The sequence below is a fragment of the Hippopotamus amphibius genome, chromosome 11 (genome assembly GCF_030028045.1).
Source record: "Hippopotamus amphibius kiboko isolate mHipAmp2 chromosome 11, mHipAmp2.hap2, whole genome shotgun sequence".
NCBI lineage: Eukaryota > Metazoa > Chordata > Mammalia > Artiodactyla > Hippopotamidae > Hippopotamus > Hippopotamus amphibius.
This window is the reverse complement of record NC_080196.1, coordinates 15,784,297-15,809,881: the sequence shown is the minus strand read 5'-3', so window position 1 is coordinate 15,809,881 and position 25,585 is coordinate 15,784,297. Positions and strand designations below refer to the sequence as shown.

Genomic DNA, 25,585 nt, shown 5'->3' with positions numbered 1-25,585 from the left:
ATCTGCACTACTCCAAACTACACCTCTTAAAACTAGCACCTCCAAGTTACACTCAAATCAGGATGCTTTTCTTGCCATTCCTTCTCCTCTCCAGACACCCTTACGAGCACATGCTTTTCCTTAGATACATTATTACCTCTGCTCAAAAGCCCTCTCTCCTCTCTCCATTCATCAAACCGACTACTTACTCAGCCTTTGAAACCCAAGTCAAGGAAGGCTTCAACCCCTGTGTGCCCACCAGACTTTATCCCTACGCATATTTATGATTATTTGTGGTTCTTTTCAGATTTCACTGTTGTTAGGGAACAGACAAGCTTTATTCATCTCTGTATCTCTAGTAAATAGTTTCATTCTAGGCACATAGTTGTGTTCAGTGTTAATTCTACTAGTAAGAGAATTAAATAATTAAAAAAAAAAAGCTAACACAGAGCACTATGTGCCAGGGACCATGCTAAGCACATTACATGTATAAAATACTTTACTTAACCTTTAGAAAACTCAGAGTTAGTTTCTATTATCATCTCCATCCTACAATGAAGAAACTAAGGCACAGAGAGGTTGAGTAACTTGTACAAGGTCACACAGCTAATCAGTGGTGGAGCAGGGATATGAACCTGTGTAACCTAGCTTCTGAATCCACACTCCTCCTAGCATGCTAGACTACCTTTTTATAATTCAGTAGGTGAAAACTGTATACATATACATATAAAATTAGAAGAGGCCATGAAAAAGTAAAAACAACAGATCTAGGAAGGTATAAAAATGAATGGGCTTTTCAATCTACATGTCATTCTGTTACAATACTGCCATTTTGGTAATTAAAGGTAAAAAAAATGGAATACGACAAGAAGAAATATTAGAAGACATGAAGTAGAGACAAATAGGACAGTTTCTCAAGTTTTACCCTCAGTATCGATGCCACCGTTACTTTGACACTGATCCATTTCATGAATTTATTAACCTTCTTCAATACAGTATGTGACAGAAATATTCTAAAACGTTTCCTCTTTCAAATGCTGCTTTATACACATAATTTTCAAAATTAGCATTCACATATGAAATAGTCATCATGCTGTCTGACTTTTCAGGATTAGAGCAGCCTGCCTGAAAAGATGTTTAAACCACTGCGAATCAATGGGGTAATAGTCCCTGAGATAAGTGGACACCTGTGTTAAACCACATTTTTGTTCGGCTCTCCAAAGAAAATATGCACCTGCCTGCAGGGCTCACAGCTGGCACATCAGGAAGTTCTGTCATTTACAAATTTTCAACATCGAACTGCATATTCTGCTTTGAATTGCATGTTTTAAAAATGTTTTAAAATGTTACAACCTGTTTATTAATTCACAGTTTATTTCAGATTTCTAGAGATATTATACAAAGATAAGCCTAAGAAATCAACACCAAGACCAAGTTCGGATGCAGTCTTTTTTTATTAGCATAGAAAATCTAACTAAAATGTACAATTCTATAAACATGCTTTCCTGTAACAGAATAAAAACCAACCTTCCTAATAAATGTAATGCTTATCAATAATGACTACTATAAGAACTGAGAAGTAACACTATCTCAAGAAGAACTCAAGCAAATAAATACTATTTCAGCCATCTATTCCTAACACAATTCTCAGCTAATGGACACAAAGTGTATTTTCATCTGAACCTTACAGAAAAATTCCCAGCTAATCAATCTCCCCCTCATCTGGGGACCCATCCCACCGCATTCTCCAGGAAGCTGACAATGTTCTAGGCTCAAACCAGGTTTGTCTCCCCAAGAACTGAAATGTAAGCTCTATGGGGACAGGGATCTTTGGTGATTTTATATATTGCTGCATTCCTAGCACCTAGAACAATAGCTTGCACTTAGTAGGCACTAAGTACTAGCTGAATAGAAAAAAGAATGATGTGGCAGCCCTGGGATTTAAGCCTGGCTTTCTGAGCTCTGACGTCTATTATTCTTTTTTGCTACCAGACTTCAAAGGAGAACATCCTTTCTGGTTGACTAATCTAAAAGAAACTTTGCTGCCAAAACATGAACTAAAGAGAAGAAAAGTAGCATTCAATAGGTATAGTCACAAGATCTTGGAACTACCTACAGCTAGACACAGAGTAACCAATGTAAACAAATAAGAGCAGTGATTAAAAAAAAGGTGACATTGCATGAAAGCTAATTCCAAGGTCAACAGTTAAGCATAAGTAGTCAAAAGAGAAATGAAAATTTTCACTGTAAGGTAAAATGTTTCAAGATCCTGTAAAAATGAAAAAGATCTTGATTCTGCACTGATTACCTATAAATTTATGCTTTTAGAAATTTATATTCTAGATATAAACTTCATTTAATCATGCTAGGGGAACAGTTTTGGTTAAAAAAAGATCTTTTATCCAACACATATATGTTTTCAAATCTGTTCTTTCTCCTCTCCCACTATAAAAAAAAAAAACCAGGATGGGAGAAGCCTTGATAGGTATTACTTCTGGTTTTGATATTCTGTTATTTTCTTTCTCTGCCCCACCACACAGATAATATTAATCACAACTAGATTCAGGAGACATAAAGACAGATGATAACATAAAGCCCAGGAGTCAAATCACCAATTACTACGTGCTCTCACCACACTGCTGTCTCTGAGTATGGAAGCAAATTAACTGCCCCATCTCTAAAGGCTGATATGGGTGGAAATTAATGTTACAATGGTAACAAATATCATTCTTCCTTATTAAACATCTTTTAAATGCTTACTCCAGGAGCACATGCAAACACAGGACAGTGTGTCTTTTTAACTCAAGTGTGCAATAAGTACCATGCTCACCATCTAAAGGCAGCTTTTTATTTCAATCACCTGGTCTACACAGCAGACCATCCTCCCTGCATTGTGGGGCAACACAGACAAATCCTAGCAGGAGGTGAAAGCAAGGAATATAGTTACAGCTGGTCTTGCTTCCACCTCTATTAACACCCTCCATCACAGAAACTGTGAGGAAAATCCTGTGAAGGAATAAGTTTTCACACACTCTGTAAATCAACTGTGCATTACAATTCTAAACATCCTCCTAAAAATAATTTCCCACGTCAATGAATTTAAACATCTTCATATTTTTTTACACTTCTGAATTGTTTTTTCTTTGCGTAAACCAATATAATTCATTTCTTTACTTGAATGTAACTCACTTTATTTCAGAAGGTTTCTGATTTGTAGCAGTTCAACAATTCTATTCAGGAATAGATCTCTCCAAATGCCAATTATAAATGATATTGGTTTTCTTCTCCAAATGCTTTTCAAAATTTTCAGTTCTCCTGGACATAATTTTTAAATACAGTCACTTATGATAGATGTCATATAGCTGCCACAGATAAAAATGCTCTATAAAATGATGTTGACAGGGAACAAGCTTATACTTTAATACTACTACTAAATGTTGAAGAAATAATTAAATTACAACTCTCAAATGTTGTTATTGATAGTGCAACTCTGCTTTTGGAAACTTTTCACCATATACTGATCTTAAGTTAAAAAAGCCCTTTATGAGCATTACTGTATTGTGTATATTTCCTAAAATTAGAAAACTACTTATACCCAACAATTAAGAACGGTAAGTAACTTGTAGTATACCCCCCTTCAGTAGAAAATGAACGCAGGACTCAAAATGGTTAAAGAGCTCATGGAATAAAATCTCATGGAAAAATAATGACACAAAATAGTTTTGAGATTACAATTGAGTAAAATATGCAGAGGCTGAAAGTCTGAAGGGGATAAGCGAAGTTATAATTATTGTGTTAAAGTGAGAGGATTATGAGTTTTCTTTCTACTCACTTTTTCAAACATGTATTGTTTCTCCAATTATAAAGAAGCTAAATAAATCTAAAGAATTTTAATGAAACAGAGACAGAACAAAAAGCATGCCGGATTAAACAGGAAAAAAAATATGTTCATCTGCCATACCCATGGGTTTACATCATCCCTGGAATCATCTTCTAAATCACCAGCACTGAGCATCCTCTCACACTATCCTGAGAATCTCCCCAACATCCTCACATACCCTAAGTTCTTCACAACACACAGTGGAGTTCAGGTAAAGTTACTATAATGCACACAGAGAAAAAGCTTTTGCCATACTATAGAAATTCTACTATTCTGGGAACTTAATTCCTTGAGATGAACTCAAAGATGAATTCCAAGGTTTTACCACACTACATCTATAAAACAGAATTCTAACTAGTTTTCTCTTTCCCTAACACAGCAGGATTGTGTTTATGGAGAAAGTTAGTCTGACATGAAAAGATAACTCAGAGGTCCATATTCAGTTTATTCCTTAAACCAAGAGAAATCAAAATGTAAACAGACAAGTGGTGAAAACAAACTAAAGTTCCCAAACATTCAGGTTCTGTTTGTTTAACATGAGAATGTTTGCTCAAAGATTATTAAATTTGCCAGTGGGGCAAAAGGACTTCACAGCAGAAAACAAGTTCGTTACACTGAGAATACAGTATAAGAACCTACCAATATTATATCGAATAAAGAAGAAAATCCATTAAGTCTCAGTCCAGATGCCAATTTTTCATATAATTTTTTCTATGAGCATACAATATTTTATAACATTTTTTAAATTAATAGAGCCTCTTTAAAAGAGGATCATTACTAAGCACAGTGAGTACAGCTGTAGTAGAATGGTGGGAAGGATGAAGCACCACCATTTGGTCAACAAATACTGTCTGAATGCTGACTACCTCTGGGCACCTATGAACAGTGCCGGCCACAAAGAATAAGAAAGACAGTAAGTAGTCATCTCCTGACTTCACAGAGCTTCCTGCCCAACAGGGAAAGCAACACTTCAATGACAAAAGTACAACGGGAAGCTTCTTTCACCCAGTCAGCCACCAAACATTGAAAGAGTCCCTACTGTATTTCAGGCACCTTAGAAAAGGCTGGAGAAATGTGGTGGGAGTTTAAAAACAGACTGAAAAGCTGTCAGTGTGCAGCTAATAATTCAAAAAGGGAGATGGGCTGTATTCAAAAGATCATTAACCCCAAAAATACAACTCCGTGAAATGCTGAGAACTGAAATGAAAGGTAACTGCATAATAAGTGAAGGGAACCCAGAGACAGGATTATGGAGGCCTGCACAGAGTGCTCAGAGCAGGCTTAGAGAAGGGGTAACGGTAAAGCCAAGACTTGGAGGACAAGTAAGACGGAAGCGGGACATTCCAAAAAAGACATCTATATAGTATGATATGGCAAGAGATAGTGCTGGACAGACAAAGGCCAGGTTATAACTAATGAACCTAAATTCCATACTATGGCTTTTTACTGTGTAATTTTCTGTTTTTAAATGAGAGAACCTAGAACACGTTTTTGTGCTGGGTTCAAACATTACGCAGACATGACAAAGTTTCCGTGGCAACAGGGAAAGTATGTTAAGGACAGCCAGAAGTGTAACCTAGCTTAGCTCGTAAATAACCTACAAATAGAAACGAAAGTGTGGAGCTATGACAAGTTTTAACAACATAGGACCGTCTTTTTTCCCACCAGGTGCAAGCTTACCCCTATGATGCTCAGCCCTTTAAGGTAGTCTTGACGAGGCTGGGCTTGAGGAACACATCCAGCGAGCACGATTTTCTTGTTCTCCTCTTGAGCTTTTCTAAAAGATTGGAGACAGTGTTAATCCTTTTCTTCACAAGCCTACCCTGGGAAACCATGTTAGTGCACATAAATTCCCTAAAACATACAAGCCTATCTAGCATAAAACAGGATTTTCTTACAATTGCTCCAAGAAAATACATTATAACAAGACTTCTGAATTATGTGTCTATTTATCACACCATAAAGAACACAATGGCAGTCCAATCTGATAACGTCTTTCATTACAGCCTCAGTATAAAACAAAAGATTTTACTTATATGGAATTCTTCAGGATATAAATCATTCTTGAAAACCGCATTTTCCAGATAGACATTAGCCATTCAAATAAGTTATTTTAAATATTAATGAACATGTACCTAAAACATACTATATGATTTTCAAGTCTTTTGTATAGCATAAAAGTAAAATATATATTTAAAAAACTGAACAGGAAAGTAGCAAATAGAAGGTATAATACCCCCTTTATCCTGAGAATACACACATCTTCTCACTTCTGTTCCTCAGAGAATGTCTACAACTTACAGATTATTTATGCTTACATCCAGACAATCCCTCTCACATGCAGGCATGATGTGTAATCAGACCTGTGTTCACTATAAATACACAAAGATGAAACAATATTTTGTTTTACAACATCCATCTGATATACCTTGAGCATCTTTCCTTTTGTGTCTTTAGCTAAAGATCAGCTTCATCCCTTTTTTTTTTGTATTTTTTTAAAGTGAAGCATCGAAAAAAAAAAGTGAAGCATCGAAAAAAAAAAAGTGAAGCTTTGGTAATGTATAATATTATTGAAGTTACAGGTGTACAACATAGTGATTCATAATTTTTAAAGGTTTACTCCATTTATAGCTAATTATAAAATATTGGCTATATTCCCCATGTTACACATATGTCCTCACAGCTTATTTATTTTATACATAAGTTTATGCTTTTTAATCCCTTACCCCTATTTTACCCCTCCCCCCTTCCTTCTCCCCACTGGTAACCACTAGTTTGTCTTATGTATCTGTGAGTCTGTTATTTTTAGTTATATTCACTAGTTTGTTTTATTTGTTAGCTTCCACATATAAGTGATATCATACAGTATTTGTCTGACTTATTTCACTTAGCATAGTACCCTCCAAGTCCATCCCTATTGTTGCAAATGGCACAATTTTATTCTTTTTTATGGCTGAGTAGTATTCCATGTGTGCGTGCATGTGTGTGTGTGTGTGTGTGTGTGTGTGTGTGTATCACACCTTCTTTACCCATTCATATGCTGATGGACACTTAGATTGCTTCCTTATCTTGGCAGTTATAAATAATGGTGCTAAGAACACTGGGGATGCATGTATCTTTTCGAATTAGTATTTACATATCCTGGATATATACCCTGCAGTGGAACCTCATCCTTTTAAATATTAAAATGCAGGTATACTATTGCCTAACTATTTGTGTTCTGATAGGCACTTAGGTTGTTTCCAATTTTTCACTATTACAAATTATTTTACAATAAACATGCATAAAGATATATGCACACACATACACGTACAAATACACGTGGATGGATAATCTTTGAATATTTGAGGAATTACTTCTGGATTATAAAAACCTAGATGAGAAATCTATGCTAAATTGCCGATGTCCCTAACATAAATTCAAAGAAGTAGAAATGCTGGTTCAAAGGTATATGTGTCTGTTTATTTTATTAGGTATTTCTTTACTTAGGAGGAAGTCGGGATATATTTTATGTGGGTATTACTCATTTGTCTGGGAACACAGGCATACAGCAAACGCTGATTCTGTGCTAGAAGAGAGTGGTAAGCCAAGCAGAGCCAACAACTCTTCCTAGAGACTACTCATTCTCTGCCCATTTTATATTAAAATTTATGTCTTTAATTCTTTTTCAAGTATGTGGGCTTCAGACTTGCGATGCTTTGTTTACTTTATTCCACTGGTTGCTCGGGTACTGTGTTTCTGAGCCCCCCACTCCGGGCAATGTCTAGGTTTCTGAAACCAACTGAAAAAGCCATGGGAATCAGCAACCCACTTTTCAGACACATGACTTTTAGACCACACCACTGTGACGTGAAACGTCTCTATACCTGGCACACTGCTTTGTTTCTGTCAAGTTTTCCAAGAGTACAAATTCAGAACTGAAAGCCATAAAAAAAAGGCGGGAATGGCCGGGCGGGGGGTTAACGGAACTAGCTGTGTGTGATCAATAGCCACACCAAAGCCTTCTGGAAGTATGCAGAGAATGAGTAAATGGATGGACAGGTAGAGGACAAAATACTCGTTTAACAGCACCTATAAGCATTTCACTTCCACAACTTCTTAGAATACTCTGGAATAACTTTTCCACTTGGAATCCTGAAAAGAACTTGTTAACAGAATCGAGAAAATCTGACTTTGGTAGATTGCTTAACATATCCAAGAGAATTACTGCCTGGCTCTGACACTTGGTTTTCCTTTTTTTCTTTTTTTTATCAGTACCAAGCACATCATTGCACACAAATAGTTTTCTTGTAGTAAATGTGAAATACCTTATCAAACAAAAAAATCTTTCCATTTACATTAATAACATATACAAGGAAATAACATCTGGTTTCTTCACAAACTTCAGCTACGCACCTAGAATTACTGCCAAACGTTCAAGAGTCTGTGAGGTCACCAATAATTAAATCCAAATTAAAAAGCTGCCTTCCAATAATGTGACTCAATTACTTAATTATTAAGTACATCTAAGACATGATAGTGAGTGTTTAAGGGACCACAGTAAGAGGAAGACATGCACTTTGCACTCAGCGAGCTTCTGGTTTATAATGTATGAGATGAGATGTAAAAGAACAAACAACACGGCATCAAGTAAAATGCCCTTAAGCGACAGGAAGATGCACAGACAACATATCATGGAGGGAAAACGGATATGCACACAGAAAAAGACAATAAAAAGCTTTATGAAAAAAAAAAATGAGAGGATTTTAAGGGGAGAAAGGAGTTGGAGAGGGTGAAATGGAGGCAAAAAAAGCTCCAGGCAGTTGTTACAGCATGGACAAAGGCAAGGAGCGAGGAAGTTGGGGGAAAGTATTTCATTATAGAACTTCTGTATGTGGGAGACGCACATTGCAGAAGGAGGCTTACCAAAAAAGGCCGGACAGGCTCCAATGTAGTGGGCAGTGGGGAAATTAAGTTTTGGTGGCAGAGTGGACACGGAGTGCAGCCAAACCTTGAGAACAGGACCCTGGGGACAAGGTGCAAAATGAAATACATGGGGAAGAGAAGCCAGTGGGTGGGGAAATTCATTTAATACCCTAGGCAAAAGAGTGTGAGGACTTGAACACATGTGGAGGATTTAAAAAAAAAAAGTTATAAGGAGATGAGTTCTCTTGCTATAATATACTTGGGAAATTCCAAGGATGTACCAAAGATGATGCCAAGGTTTTGAGTCTAAGGCAGGGATTAACAAACATTTTCTAAAAAGAGCCAGAGAGTAAATTACCTCAGGCTTTGGTGATCACAGGTCTCTGTTGCAACCACTTAACTCTGCCACCTTAGAGCAACAGCAGACAGACACAATACTTAAACAAACGGCTACGTTTCTATTCCAAGAAAACGTTATTGAAAACAAGCAGCAGGTGAGATTTGGCCCAAAGGCAAGAGGTTGCCGATCCCTAGTCTAAGAAAATAAAAGAATAGTGGTGCCACTAGCTGTCACCAGAAGCTGAGTACTGGGATAGAAGGAGATTCAAATAGGACACACCAAATCTGAGGTTCCGCTAATGCCCATCAAGGCTCTGGAAACGCAGTTCAGCTGGCTGGGAATAGAGCTGGGGGTAGAGTTTAGAAATGTATTCCAAAGTGATGGTTGATGACAGTGGATGCAACAGTCCCTAAAGGTGTGGAGAGAATCCTATTGAGTACAGAACTGTAAGGTTCTTTAGCAATGTAGAAGCATTTCCATAGGCTAAAAAACAAAAAAAGGTAATATGACCACCCACAATACTATAACAGCAATAATAATCATGGGTAGCATTTACATGCACTTCATCAAGGTAACCATTATGCAGTCAGTTGCATAACACATCTGAAAACATATGCCAACATACAACAACCCAGGGAAAGTGTTCTGCTGACATTATCAACACTAGACCAGGTCACGAAACAACAGTCCAAGGCTGATTTTAGGGAATAAGCAGAACACCAGAAAATTAAGAGGAAAAGTTCAAAACAGAGATGCTTAAATAATTTATCTAAAATATTATTTCATGCTTTTATTGAATTTGGCTTTAAAATGCTAGGGTAGACCAGAACTATAAGCCAAAAATCACACCCCAGCTATGGAATATTGATGCTAAACTTTGTGAACAAATAAAGTAGCAAAAGTTTTAATGCTATTTCTCAGAGTGTTCTTGTTCTAAGCCCTCCTTTCTTACATTCTGTTCTTCTTATTTAGTGAACTTTGTTCAGGTTAATAAGCCTGAAATGAAGTCTGAAAAATTTTTCTTTAGAAATGTACCCAGCCCAGACATATTTTTTAAAGCCTTATCCTTCAACATATGACTGCTGATAAGAATAACCTTAAGAAATTTTAAAATACTATAAATGTCCATGCTTTCATTTTAGATAGCCTTGAAATGTCAAAGTGAAAACTGAATGTAAAGTTAATTCAATATAATCATTCATATTTTCTTGAAACATTTTTCTAAATTAAAACAGATGTATCCTTGTCTAGAGCATGAACTTGAGTAATAAAGAAAACATAAAGAAACATTTTCTTCTTTTTTGCCAAGCACCAAATGAAATAATTTGTACAGAATCTTAAAATTCACAGCATCATAGAAAACACATATAGATGATATAATATTATTTCACAGGTGAGAAGATTGAAATTCAAGACAACGCAATGGTCGAGGTCCAAAGTGCCACACTTTATGGATTTAGTGCTGGAGCTGGGATGAGCACCCAGGGTCTCCTGGGTCCTTGGATCCTACATTTCAGACATAAATTAAACTTGAGCTTTGATTGTGTAATAATAAACAATGGAGCCAACATTCTTTGATTAAAACATGGAAACTGACAGAGATCATAATATATTGAACTTCAAAGTAGAAACACAATTTAATACTTCACAGTTCTTGTCTTCCTGAGTCTTGTGAACAAAATCATAGTCTAATAGAAGAGTAATAAATTCATGGATTTATCAAGAAAAACACAGCTCTCTACAAGCAGCAGATAAGGAGGAAATGTTGCTTCTTCTCCATGTTCACTTCTCTTATTCCTTATATCCTTCCTGAAAATTGATATTTAATCTATATAAAAATACTCATAATAATATCTAAGTCTTCAATCAAAATTTTCTTTCATGAAAAAGTATTCTTAAATATACCACTGATGTTTTTATTTCTAAATGTATATTGATAACACTCCTAAAAACTGTTATTCACAGCAGTACTGGAAGGAGGGTCAAAACCAAACTGCTTCTATGCAAAGCAAGCTCTCTTAACTACTCTGCATGTGAACACTGTCTGCATTCAAATACTCAAAAGAGGACACTATTTTAAGTATTTATGTGCAGGCATGTAGCCATGTGAAAGTCATAAAAACATCTCAGCAGATAAACTAAGATAAAACAACAAAAGATCTATGTTTGTGATTTATTTCAATAACCATGATGCCCTTCCTAAATTTGGGAACAACCAGTCAAGAAGAAAAGAGTTTTGCAGCAACAGTGCAATTGTCTCCAGACACGATTGTTGTCAGGACTTGGAGAGTTAGCCTAGGTGCTGCCAAAAGTTGAAAATAAAGTAAGTCTTCATGGAATTTATCAATCTAAAAAATAATCCAAACAGATATATACAAATACGTAACCGGGAATGTCTGGAGACATTCAAATCCAAAGTAACTGAGGTATAATCTCAGGATCATAAGGCTGAATATTATCTGAACCAACAAAGCTAAAAACATAAGTGCACAGTTTACGCCCTAGGAGAAGAAAGAATGGTGCCATAGGGACCTGGTCTTCACTGCATTAGAAAAGAGGAGTCCGAAGGGTAGAAGTTTCTCAGCACTTGTAACAGTGGCAAACAAAGTAGGCCCCTGAGGCACATTATCATAGTAGTTAATCCTTTTAGACACAGCAGTCATTTCTTTAAAGTGTATCTAGATATAACTAGCTACCATTCCCTGATGAGGCCATATAAACCCAGTCAAGAAATTCCTACTTGATTGCAGGTTCAATAGGTTTCCTTTACTGTGCTTACTGCCAATACAAGTTCCTGGGTTCACCTATAAGAACTATTATTTATTAAAAATCCATTAATTCAGCATTTTATTTTTCCATTCTACCATTCAGTCACTCACAACATGCTAAACACAAGGAAACCCCCCAAAATAAATAATTAAAAGGATAGTCTCTCCCCTTCACGGTGTTCGCAATTTAGTGAGGAAAGGAAGAAACTGGCCGTAGAACCCAGGTTTGTGCATGAAGGGGAAGAACAGAGATACCAAGGTAGCAAGGAGAGCTGCAAGCAGCCTTGTGGGAGGAGCAGCATGTGTCCACGTAAAGGGACCCAAGGGTACCAGTTATAAAGGAGAGGGAGCTTCTCTGAACGCAGGGCTGTGGAACGCTGACTCCCAGTGAGGTCCCTGAGGGACCAGGTCAGGGACACCGAGGGGGCTGAGCAAGCGGGACCAGAGTCTTCCTCTTCCTCTTATTCCTACATGCTGTTACTGTGCTTTCATCTGCTCTACCTATCAAGAGTCTGAAAGATTTTGTTTCAAGAGAGGATTCTGTGACTTTAAGAGAGACCATGAGAATAGGGCATGGACTTTTTTTCTTCCCAGCTTCACTGAGGTATAATTGACAAGGACACAGACTTCTGTAAAGAGGTTAACAGCATAAGGGAGGTTGGTTCATTACAGAAAAGGGAATTTCAATGAGGAGTATAAAGTTTTTTAAAACAGCTACGGGGAAGAGTGATGGGGGGAGGGGGGAGACCAAAGACGAGGCGATGGGAAGAAGTAGGAGCAAGAACCTCCTGCAGAAATCAGAAAATGGGTGACAGATGCCTGCACGCCCGGTGGAGGATGAGAAACACAGCAAGAAAGCACCAGGGGGGCCTAAGTAGCCTCGTGCTCCAAAGGGAAGCAAGTGCAGAGAATGGGGACGATTCCTCAGGCTTACAGGAAGATGGCTGTCTCTGAATTCTGCCAGGGATTCTGAAAGAAAATATTCCAAATTGTAAATAATAGTACCTCTGCTGGGTAAGGAATTAAGAAAACAAAGAAGACACTCATAGCACTGTTTTTAAAGCCTGACACCAAAATAGGGCAAGGGAAAGATTCCCCAGCATCTGCGGTACAGCATCGGGACCAGCTTCTCGGGAGGCATCATCTTGGGATAAAGACCAATCTCAGGGGATCATGAGGCATATTCCTCCCTATCTACTTTCCTAACTGACTTTAGATAACCACAAAGTGCTCCTCTTGGATGGGAAGGTTGCCCAGTTAAACAGATTTTACCCAAATGGTTAATATTTTCTACAATATCCCTTATAAGTGGTCATGTGGCTTCTGCTTTACTTTCTCAAAGGCAGGAAGTTCATTACTTCAAAATTTCCTGTTTAATCACTGTATACCTGTTTTTGTCCATATGTTTGTATTATTAAATTCTACCTCTAGATAGCTTCCACTTACTCATCCTAATTTGCCTTCTTTCACCTCCCAAAGCTTTATCTCCTACACACTGGCCTAAATCCCAGACAAAACATATGTAACCATTCTCAAGAAAATGTTTCTAAAATACATGGCATGCTTACATTTCTTATTACACAAGATACAGTGAATCTAATTGAATCTGTAGTTGACTGCCATAGAGAGAGAATTTCACATCTGTAAGAGACATTCAAAACTTTCTAGGAGGGGTAATAGAAAAGTGCTTTATTCTTTAAAATAATACAATAAAAAGTGGCCAAGCAGGGGCTTCCTAGGTGGCACAGTGGTTAAGAATCCGCCTGCCAATGCAGAGGACACGGGTTCGAGCCCTGCTCTAGGAAGATTCCCACATGTCACAGAGCAACTAAGCCCGTGTGCCACAACTATTGAGCCCATGTGCTGCAACTACTGAAGCCCACGCACCTAGAGCCCGTGCTCCGCAACAAGAGAAGCCACGGCAATGAGGAGCCCGTGCACCACAATGAAGAGTAGCCCCCGCTCACTGCAACTAAAGAAAGCCCACACACAGCAAAAAAGACCCAACACAGCCAATTAAATAAATAAATAAATAAATTTATTTTTTTAAAAAAAAGTGGACAAGCAAGAGACACTTGCGCCCTGGAAAAGAAGAATCTGCAGGAATTGTCTCTTTGGCTAATTTACACAGTCATGGAATCCCTACCTACAGGACTGAGGCAACAGAAAACATTAAGTCAAGCTGCTGTAACTGGGTTTCAGGCAGCTCTAACTCCTGCATGATCAAGGCAGAGAATATCAGTATTTTAGGGCACTATTAAAAAATTTATTTGTAACATACTCTAGTTGAACTAGCTAATTCAGAAGGAGTCGTCCTAAATTATCAGTATTCTTAAGACAAATGATTTACAATTTTAAGCACTGATCTATAGTCTTGATACTATAGCTCCTTCAACAGACTTCTCTCCCCTACAAGACTGTAAGCTCCCTGAGGGCAATGCCTAGATATGATTCATTTTACACATCTGAGAGTACATTTTCAAGAAATCTCTTGCAATTTAATAAATGAATGAAAAAACAATTAACAGGAAATAACACTAGAATCAATCATTAACTAAAGTTGTGATTCAGAGCCATGCTTATGTCTCTTAAAATTTAATAGGGCCACCACTAAGCAGGAATCCATCTTTTTCATCATCAGAAATACAGATAATCCAATCAGAGGAACTACCTTTGATTTGTGTCAAAGCCATTTATGTACATTTGAATTTTACAGTAAGGCCCCAAAGGACTTTGACTTTCACAAGTCAAATAAACAGTTCATAAGAATTACTATCATATTCTTAAGAACTATTTTCTTAGTGTTTAAACAGCACTATTTTCCTCTGTCCCCTCCAGCACTCCTTATTTTTTTTTTAATTTTCATTTTATCTTCAGAAAGATAACACAGCTATTAGTTATGATTACTCTGACCTCAGTTCAGAAAGGTACTGAGCACAAATCACCTTTTCTTTTTTTTTAACTAAGGAAAGAAAATTTTTTTTTGGCAGCAACCAACACAGCTGGTCACAGACAAACCCTGGAGCCACTACTCAACTCTCGTCCTTTAGAAAGCAAAGCAATTTCAGTGAAATGATCACTACCTTCTACGTGAAGATGCCCCATTTACCAACATCGACGTGCAAAACAAGATCCATTCTGGGGGGGAAAAACTGTCCAGTTTTTCCTGTTTGCAGTGCTAGCCAAAGGACAAACTTCATCATGCTGACACCAACGTCAGACTGACATCAATTAAAATTATCAACTGAAATAACCAAGCGAATGGCATTCACCATTTAGCAACACAACTTAAACCAAAGTGTATCATAATAAACTAGAGAGGATGTCTTCATTATTACTCCATTATTATCAGCAGAGTCAGAGAGAGACTACAGGCTCGCTCTGAGCCACACAAAACAGCATGTTCAGCGTGTCTCTTCTATGCGTAATGTTGTCGTCAGGGGGAAGAGCAACAACAATGAAAAGGCTGTACGCATATACGAACACAACACACAGGATGGCAGCGATGTAATCAACCAATACTGAACAATCGCTATGTAGCAAGTATGAAGTATCTGGGGGTCAAAAATTATGTATGTTGAGGATGTGGAGAAAGATTTGGTTTGCTTTAACTGTATAATCCTATGAATTATCCATTCCCCTTTATCCGTACAAACAAAGCATGTCATTCTTGGGATGCTTTTTTAATTACTACGGCTAGCTGACATCCGTGGTTAATTTAAAGCCTCCAATTCCCTCTGGAGATTTTTCTCTTAATTCTATAGAAATTAATCAATTAATTGGCCCTTTAAGTAACCATATTTTAGTAATGCACAAAAGTGAGTACACATACATACCTATAAATATGAGAAACAGAGAACTGACACTGTTAAGACTGATATTTCATCATTTTTATCTCAGAACTAATAAACAAGGTATGACATATTATCTGTATTTTTGCACATGAAAAAAAAATTAGACTGTTATGGTCACATAAATAATAAAAAAAAAAAATCCTTAATTTGAAGCAAAAGAAAAAAAAGAAATGAGACTTGAAAGAAATAAGAGAATTATATTCAGAATTATTGCAGAAAAATTGTTGTGAAGGAGTACGTTATAACTGGAACCAAAGCAGCTGCTGTCACCAGTGCCTTACTTAAAATACAAAAAATAGGTGTGGAAATTTACTACATTCTAACTCCTTCTAAAAGGTAAAGCCAAATTATGTACTTTGATCCAAGCAGAAAACATCACTTTTTATTCAATATTGTAATTTCTTTATTGCCCCAGCTAAGGCAATAAAGAAAGAAAAGGCAAACAATCACAGGGAAAAGGAATTAAAAGGGTTTCTTCACAAATGAAATGACTGAATATGTATAAAATCCTAAAGGCATAAAAAGCTACTAGAACTAACAAGTTAGTTTAGCAAGACCACAGGATTCAAGAGAAAGTAACAATTATTGAAGATAGACAATCTATCATATGAATAAGAGTTCCTGAAAAAGAAAAAGAAACCCAAAGGCAACAGAAGAAAATACTAAAAATTATAATTCAAGAAAATTTACAATAAAATTTTGAAAAGATTTGTCTATATATTGGAAGACTCTACTATATACCTGAAAACATTGCCCCAGAACAACGAGAACAACCAACACCAAGATACATTCTAATAAAATTACTGGACTCTAAGAAAAAGAAAAAACTCCTTTGAGCTTCCAGGCAAAAAGAACACATGACTCATAGGAAGGGAAAACATTACACTGCCACCAGACTTTGAAACCAGTCCTCCACACCAGAAAAAACATGTGACCCAAGAATTTTTTTTTTTTAATTTTTTTAGGGGGGTACACCAAGTTCAATCATCTGTCTTTATACACATATCCCCGTATTTCCTCCCTCCCTCGACTCCCCCCCATCCTCCCCCTCCCAGTCCTCTAAGGCATCTTCCATCCTCGAGTTGAACATCCTTTGTTATACAACAACTTCCCACTGACTATCTATTTTACACTTGGTAGTATATATATATGTCTGTGCTACGCTCTCGCTTCGTCTCAGCTTCCCCTTCACCCCCTGCCCCCTCCCAAACCTTGAGTTCTCCAGTCCATCCTCTGCATCTGCGTCCTTATTCTTGTCACTGAGTTCATCAGTACCATTTTTAGATTCCATATATGTGAGTTAGCATACAGTATTTGTCTTTCTCTTTCTGACTTACTTCACTCTGTATGACAGACTCTAGGTCTATCCACCTCATAACCTATAGCTCCATCTCATCCCTTTTTATAGCTGAGTAATATTCCATTGTATATATATGCCACATCTTCTTTATCCATTCGTTTGTTGATGGGCATTTTGGTTGCTTCCATGTCCTGGCTATTGTAAATAGTGCTGCAATAAACATTATGGTACATGTTTCTTTTGGGATTATGGTTTTCTTTGGGTATATGCCCAGGAGTGGGATTACTGGATCATATGGTAGTTTTATTTGTAGTTTTTTAAGGAACCTCCAAATTGTTTTCCATAGTGGCTGTACCAACTTACAGTCCCACCAACAGTGCAGGAGAGTTCCCTTTTCTCCACACCCTCTCCAACATTTGTTGTTTCCAGATTTTGTGATGCTGGCCATTCTGACTGGTGTGAGGTGATACCTCATTGTGGCTTTGACTTGCATTTCTCTGATGATTAGTGATGTTGAGCATTTTTTCATGTGTTTGTTGGCCATCTGTATGTCTTCTTTCCAAGAATTTTATATTGAGCAAAATTGACTATCAGCTATAAAGAGCACTATATAGTATCAACATATCACAACTAAGAGACTGTTGTTCCCAGGGGCCCTTCCTAAGGAAGCTACTAAAACGCACTTCAAACCACCAAAAATAACTAGAAGGATATTTACATGGGGTCTTGAGGCAGGCATTAAATATACAGTTATTTATGGGATGAATACCAAATAAGGGTTGAGAGTGAGAGACTGAGTATGTAATGACTATACAGTATGATAATGTAGATACAGAATTCCCATTAAAAATATTTGGGAGGAGAGGGAACTAGCATTTGAAAAAAAAAAATCCTTTTAACTTTCTCAGTACTTATGATTGGTGACATATGTACAAGTATTATTATTATTCTGAAACTACTATACATATAAAGTGGGATAAAGCTAATGAGGACTATGGGATAATTCTAATTCTGTCATCCCCTATGTTCTTGAGAACTAGGATTCTTGGTGAGGAAGGAAGGAAATATATATGTAATATGAGATTAAGGTAAAAAACCTATAACCTTAAATGTAAATTGGAAATGTCAATATGAACTCATGAGGTATTTCCTCTTAAAAGTTGTGCTTGAGTGTGCATGTGTCCACTGAAAAGGCCTAGAAACAATAACCAATACAGAAGCAGATCACCCAGATGTGGTGATGAAATGCCATTTCCCACTGAAGGAATCAAGGCTTCTTAGAGAAATGGCTGATTCCATGTCTGAGACAAGAAATGTACATGATGAGCTTGGAACATCTTATCAAACCACCTGAGAGCAAGGAAGCTGTCAAAGAGTACCAGGGTCATGTCAAAAGGACTCAGAAATCAACCTGAAGGGGATCGCAGTGCCCAAAGACAGGACAATTTGAACTTGGGTAAGAATTGCAATTGACTGAAGCCCAAATATGTTTAAGTTCATGAGTTTCTAATCATACTTGAAAAAAAAAAAAAGGGGGCATTATCAACCACCTTCTGAGAATGATAGGAAACCAATTTATTAACTTGGAAAACGGGGAAATAAAAGAATCTAGAATGTACTCTGCGCTTCTCTATAAACTCTACCAATGAATAAACAGCTGATGAGGGGAAACATCTCCTTATCAAATTATTACAGCTAATTTCTGTCAACAAGATGATATAATAGAATGTCATCATTTTCCAAACCCCAAAGAAATAATGACTCTCGGCATTACGCATCAATGGCTGGTAGCATTGAAAACAGAAACCACCACACATTACGAGCCTGCTGATGAAAGAATACAATTCAACCTAAAATTCTGCCAAGGCTCTATAGCAAGCTGCCAATTTGCAGCAAAAACAGAGCACAGAGGAACATACGAAACTGCACCTGAATATGTAATTAGCAAAATCTGGACTGTGGGGAGCTAGCAGGTCAAAAGTCCCAAGTTCTTCAACAGGTAAATTATAAGGAAAAGAAAGACATAAAAGGAGAACTTATTGATTAAGAGAGATTTTAAAATACACTTAAGGTTTTTTTCTTATATGGGCAGGATATAACTGCCCTGTCTAAAAACAAAACGTGGGGTATAAAGCCATAAGGGATAAAGCCATACAGAGGTGCTTATTATAAAAGTCAAGACAGTGCTCATCTGCAGAGGTAGGGAGACAGCTGGGTCTGTGATAGGGAACACAAAGGGGTTTCCAGAGGGGCTAGCTATGTTTTATTTCTTGAACTGGGGGGACAGTGACAGTGGTGTTTGCTTTAAAATAATTCCCTAACCTAGATGTTGTGCAATTTTAAAACTTACTATTGTGTTTTTACAATAGAGTTAAAATAAAATAAATCCCTAATAAAAAATGCTCTAGAACTAAATAATCAGAGATTTCCCAGTAAACAAAAAGGGGAAGAGAAGTAAAACTGTGGTAGCCAGCTCTAAAGTCTTTTCAACCTCCCTATATATCTCAGAACCCACATGAAAGCGGTTTTAACCTGTGGTGTGTAAACAGGATGTCACAGTTAGCTGGAAGAACCCCAATGCATGCTTGTAGAAACAAAACAGTATTTTGTCCTCTGAGCATCTTTGTCAGAGGTCATTGGAATAACACCGAAAAGACCAAGTAAGTCAGAATTATTACTGAAGAGATTCCAAGAGAACAGCACAAAAAAAACGTGTTTATTTTCTATATTTTGTGGTAATTAATTGCCACTTATACCACTGAAAGGACAGGAAATTAAAAAGCATGAAGAGTGCACAGAATGCACCTCTGTCTGCTCTCCTGTAACGTGTATGGGCAACTTTATTCGTTCTTTCTGCGAACGTTAACTGTGAGCTTTAAGAGGCAGAGCGGTTCAAGAAGGAAAATCCTACGCTGTCCAGAGACCCACATTCAGGTCCTGCTGTGCCATGAACTGAGAGCAAGACAAACCATCTTCATCTCTGAGCCTTAATTTTTTCACGTATAAATGAAAATGGCTAAACAAGATGAACCTTGACACTTACTCCAGCACTAAAAATCTTGGTTGAGATAAGAAATATTTGCCTCAAAAAGGTAGCATTTGCCATCAGAATCCACCAAGATTAAGAAAAAATACCACAGTGGCAAAAAACATCATTAGAAATTTTTTTTCTTTCTCAGTGTTATGCAGTTAGGAAAAAAAAGGTTAAATTTTTTGAAAATTCCCCCAAGAAGCTGCAATGTCTGTTCAATCCTTTTACACCCAGCTGATCTTTAGTAGAGTTGAAAATTAGCTACTGAAAATATAAGAAGAAAGCTCATTTTTAATATTCTAAATTCTGGTTTATGCTTTCACATATCCATTTGTGAAACTGTGGTAGAAGGGAAAGTTTGTGGCTTTAAAAAGTTAGAATTAAAAAAAAGAAAACAATAAATTCCGTTTCCTTTCTCCGACCTCCAGTTTATAGTGTTCAAATTTCAACTCCACACATCAAAATCACAAACAGTACTTAAGTCACTATATTAAGCTCCTAACAGAAAAAAAAATAAGAAGTGATCAAACAAGAAATGAATGCCCCATAAGGTGAAACCCAACAGTCTAAGGGATGGTCCATGTCTTATGGAGAATAACAAAAATTATCATCATGACAATAGGATTTTGTTTTTTATACTGCTTTAGGCTCTTCCAGAGCAATTTTAACATACATCACATGCTGCCTCATGCAAATCTCCATTAAGAACCTGTGAATTAAAGGAGCGATTTTTACTTTACAATTGAAGAAAATGAAGTTAAGAGAAGCGAGCTGAAAAATGGAACACAGAAACTGGTCTCTACTACTTAGAGCAAAAAGGGATACTTTGAAGTACTCAAAGAAAACAGAATAAATGTAGAAGATCTGTACCTGCTGAAGGAGAAGGATGAGACTTCACTTAAAACCTGAACTAGGGACTTCCCTGGTGGCGCATTGGTTAATAATCTGCCTGCCAATGCAGGGCACACGGGTTCGAGCCCTGGTGTGGGAAGATTCCACACACCACGGAGCAACTAAGCCCATGCACCACAGCTACTGAGCCCGTACTCTAGAGCCCGTGAGCCACAACTATTGAGCCCATGTGCCACAACTACCGAAGCCCGCATGCCTATAGCCCATGCTCCGCAACAAGAGAAGTCACCGCAATAAGAAGCCCACACACTGCAATGAAGAGTAGCCCCCACTCGTGGCAACTAGAGAAAGCCCGTGCACAGCAACGAAGACCCAACACAGCCAATAAACAAATAAATTAAAAAACAAACAAATAACAACAACAACAACAACAAAACCTCAACAAAAGCATGTCTCCACTCGGGCCACTTTCACTAGAGGGGTAGGTATGCCACGAGAGCTTCAGAAGGTGGAACACTTCACTGTGTAAGGGATACGTTTTCAACTACTCTCAAGTCCTAGAGGCAAGTGGATGCTGCAGAACATAACTGAACTCAGTGAAACCATCTTCCCTCTCTACCACTAGAAAGTTAAAGAATTAGAACAAGGAGAAGGCCCAAAACATAAGGTTACTAAATTTCGAATCCCCTACTCAAAACTCAGTGGGAGGGGAGAGGGGAAGAGTCTGATTCATGCCACAGAAGTCCTAGTGAAATTCACCTCTCCCTGTTTAAATAAAATGTGTATTTGGGCATAGATTGCTAACCACCATAATAACAACAAAAACCCTATAGCTAAAGCAAGAAGATATTTCTTAATTATTATTAAGCAAAAATAAAGCAAGCATTTTATATTGCTCGTTATAACATGGCCTCTCTCCATTAAGGTTCTCAGCGGATGACCTTGCTTATTTCACTGAAAAAGAGAAGCAATCAGAAGAGAATTGCTTTCCTTCCATCACTGCATCTATCAAACTACCTGCTCTGTATCAGCATCTGGTAAAATAAATCAACTGTCCTTACCGCCATGTAAGCCCAGTGCTTCTGCGTGTGTGCTAGATCCCAGCCCCTCCTGTATATTCTGCTCCCATAATTACCCTCTTTCCTTCTACTAAGCAATTTTTACCTCGATAATGGACCATATGCAATAGCATACAAATATGCAGTAACATCCCATCTTAAAAATACAAAACAAAAACTCTCCTTTGATTCTAAACCTTTCCCCACTCAGCTCTAGCTCCATTTCTGCTTCCTTTTATAGCAAAACACCTTTAAGATGAAATCTGTACTCTGTCTCACTCTCTCATTCTGTTTTAAATCCACTCAAATCAGTCCTATATCCCCACCTTTCCACTGCAACGCTCATCAAGAACCACCACCAGCTCGCTGCCTCTTGACAAATCCAACAGATCAATTCTCGGTCTTCATCAGACTCAATCTCTCAGAAGCACTTACACAGCTGATCACTGCCTCTTCTTGAAACATACCCTTCACTTGCATTCTGAGACAAAACACTCTCCTGGTTTCTTCCACCTTGACTGAGCCTCCTCTGCTGGCTCCTAGTCCTTGGTGTTCTCCTTCTCTGTCTCCCCTAATTCCCCAGGCGAACTTCTTTGGTCTCATGGCTTTATATACCAGGATGAGAATTCCCAAATACCTCTCTCAAACCTAAACCTCGTATACCCAAAAACATATCAACTCAGGTATCTAGTAAGCATCTCAAATTAAGCATGATCCAGTCAGAATTCCTGATCCACCCCCTGCAAAACAAGTGGGAAAAATCTGTCTTTTCTATTAAATTTCTTATAAATATCCCATAAGTCATTTTCCTTACACGTAGGTTTTCTTTCTTTTTTTAAAGAAGTGAGGGTAAATTTTATTAAAAGTTCACATTGATCAAAATTACTATCACAGATGGATTTTAAAATAGCCTGCTAATATAGAAGATAATATATTTCTCACATTTGGCTTTTACAGTGACCAATCCACATAGGTGACTCTGATTTCTCCCTTGTACTCACCTTGTAATATTTTGTGATAAAGTATTTTTAAAGCTTGATAAAGAACATGCCTTAAATTTCTATTTCAATTTTAATGATTACATTTCCTGAACCTAGATTTTGTTTTCAGCAAGAAGGGGAAAAAGAAAAGTAAAACCTAAGGCAATATCAAATATAAATTCTTAATTAAGAATTACCATTGTACATTGTATGAGTCCTAGTTCATCAAGAATTTACTTGTAAACTATACCACACCCTTCTCCTATTTGAAAAATCTGCTGATTAATCTTGCACTCTCCATGAATATAACTGACATTATATTCCCAGTAACAATAATATAGAGTATCAATCTCCTAATACAATGTCTATGTCTGTGGAGTTAAGGATTAGGAGTCAAAAAAGAGTCACTTCATGTACTCTTCTCAGGAGGTAGTACCACTTTTAAAGAATATAAGATACTGGTATTATTTAAAGAGAAGAAAAACATGTAAAAATACTAGCAGAGAACAGAAAATGGAATCTCACTTCCTAATCATTAGAAGAAAAAAACACTTGATAGTCTTCTCTTCTGAACTAATCAAATAATTAAATTGAAACTCAAGAATAAAGAGCTTAAAGAAGGCAAGTAAAATAATATAGCAAAATGCTTAATCCCAGGTATAGTCATTCCTCGCTATTAAGGCGGGGTTAGTTCCAGAACCCCCTTCCCCCACAGATATCAAAATCTGAGGATGCTCAAGTCCCTTATATGAAATGGCACAGTATTTGCATATAACCTTCACACATCCTCCCATTTACTTTAAATCAACTCTAGATTACTGATGATACCTAATACAATGTAAATGCTATGTAAATAATTGTAAACATAGTGTAAATACTATGTAAACACTATGTAAATAGTTGTCCGTGCCAGGCAAACTTAAGTTTTGCTTTTTGGAGCTTTCCAGAATCTGCCCGCCCCGCCCCCCCATATTTTTGATCCACAGTTGATTGAAACCCACGGATGCAAACCCAAAGGTGTAGAACCCACACACACAAAGGGCCAACCAACTGTGTGTGCTCTGCATCCTAATCAAAGGGGAAAGGTCTCTCACTTGTGCTTCCTGAATAATGAAAGCCATCCTAGGTTTTGTTCTACTAGACACTCTTCTCACTACAGGGTATCAGGTAAGTAACAGTTGCTTTGTACAGAAGAGGTAAGAGCACCACGATTACAAGTCCTCTGATTCTTAGACTCTTTCAAAAGATAAAAGAGTGTTGCAGGGCTTCCTAGGTGGCACGGTGGTTAAGAATCCGCCTGCCAATGCAGAGGTCACAGGTTCGATCCCAGCTCCAGGAAGATCCCACATGCCGCGGAGCAACTAAGCCCCTGTGCCCAAAAAAAAAAAAAAAAAAAAAAAAAAAAAAGAGTGTTTCATACCGAAAATATATGGAACTTTGAAAGTTATTATACAACTTTTACTTGAACACTTTGGACATTAGCTGCTATAGCTATAGGTAATGTGGCTTAAGTCTGATTGGGTATTGAATCCAAAACTTTTGCCCTAAAACTTTTCTTAAAATAGTCCCGGATACACCATGATGGGTAGGTTTTGACCTTTTATAAATGCGGGAAAAGGGAACATGGCTCAATGACTAACAATTGCCTAATCTCCACTCATTCTTCAGGTAACAACTTAGATGTCATTTCCTCCAAAAGAGTCTTTTCTAACCACTGCAACCACTAAGTTTTTCTCTTGTATTCTTCCGCAGTGCCCTGTACACTTCCCTCCCATGTATCATCCGCTGTCATCACAATCTCTTGGTTTAGGTGCATCTCCTATTAGATTCTAAGAAACATGGCGCACGCACTATACTGCTTGCCAACTCAGACCCCTTCTCCCAACCCACACCTTTTATTCTTGCTAGCAGAGACCTGATTTTGTTTGTTGTCAATCCTTTGAGGCATTGTACTCAGGAAAGAGTCTCCCAAAGTCCCAGAGCAGGTTAAAAAACAGTCTAAGTCAGTCACAACGTCTTCATCCTCCTTGCTAGTAAGTAATTTTTAGGTCTGAGTTTGGGATCCAGTTCTAGCCAGTGGTATGCAGGTGGAGTTTTGGGGAATGATTCTCCTCTCTACTAAAAAGAGAATTATGAGAGTAATACCTCTCTTCATCGGCTGTCATCGTAAGTGTATATAATACCCAAAACTGTTGCTATTATAGCAATATTTCCACAAGTAAAGAACAGCAGCATCAAAAGGACCACGTGCCACAGAAGGTGTTGTTGCTATGAAATCAATCAAACTACAACTGACAATCTCCAGACTTCTTGCTACGTGAGATCATAAAAACCCCTATCGTTCAAGCTACTTTTGGTTGAATCTTTTGCTACTTACAGCCAAAGGTATTTAAGCTGAAATGTCCTGGTTCATCACAATGTATTAATGTAACTGGTAAAACCAAACACATTCCAGTGTCCATATTCTCATCCTACTATACTACCAGGCTTTCTTCTCAACTAGCTGAGCCAGGATTTCAACCTACTCTTATGACACCAAATCCAAACCTCTTTTTACTGAATTACAGTTGATCTAGGGAATCTATGCATCTGCATTTTATTTACAAACGTATTAGTCTGATAGCATTCCAGATGTCAG

General features: G+C 37.5%; 1 protein-coding gene across 14 annotated transcripts in view; it reads right to left on the bottom strand.

Annotated features, from left to right (window-relative positions):
• The window catches only part of CDKAL1 (CDK5 regulatory subunit associated protein 1 like 1), a 623,539-nt gene that overhangs the window by 445,664 nt on the left and 152,290 nt on the right, over positions 1–25,585 (bottom strand). For all 14 annotated transcript variants that reach the window (XM_057700490.1, XM_057700500.1, XM_057700489.1 and 11 more), the window contains one exon: positions 5,540–5,636. In XM_057700490.1, coding sequence (XP_057556473.1) covers positions 5,540–5,636 — 97 coding nt within the window. The remainder of the gene's footprint in view (positions 1–5,539; positions 5,637–25,585) is intronic.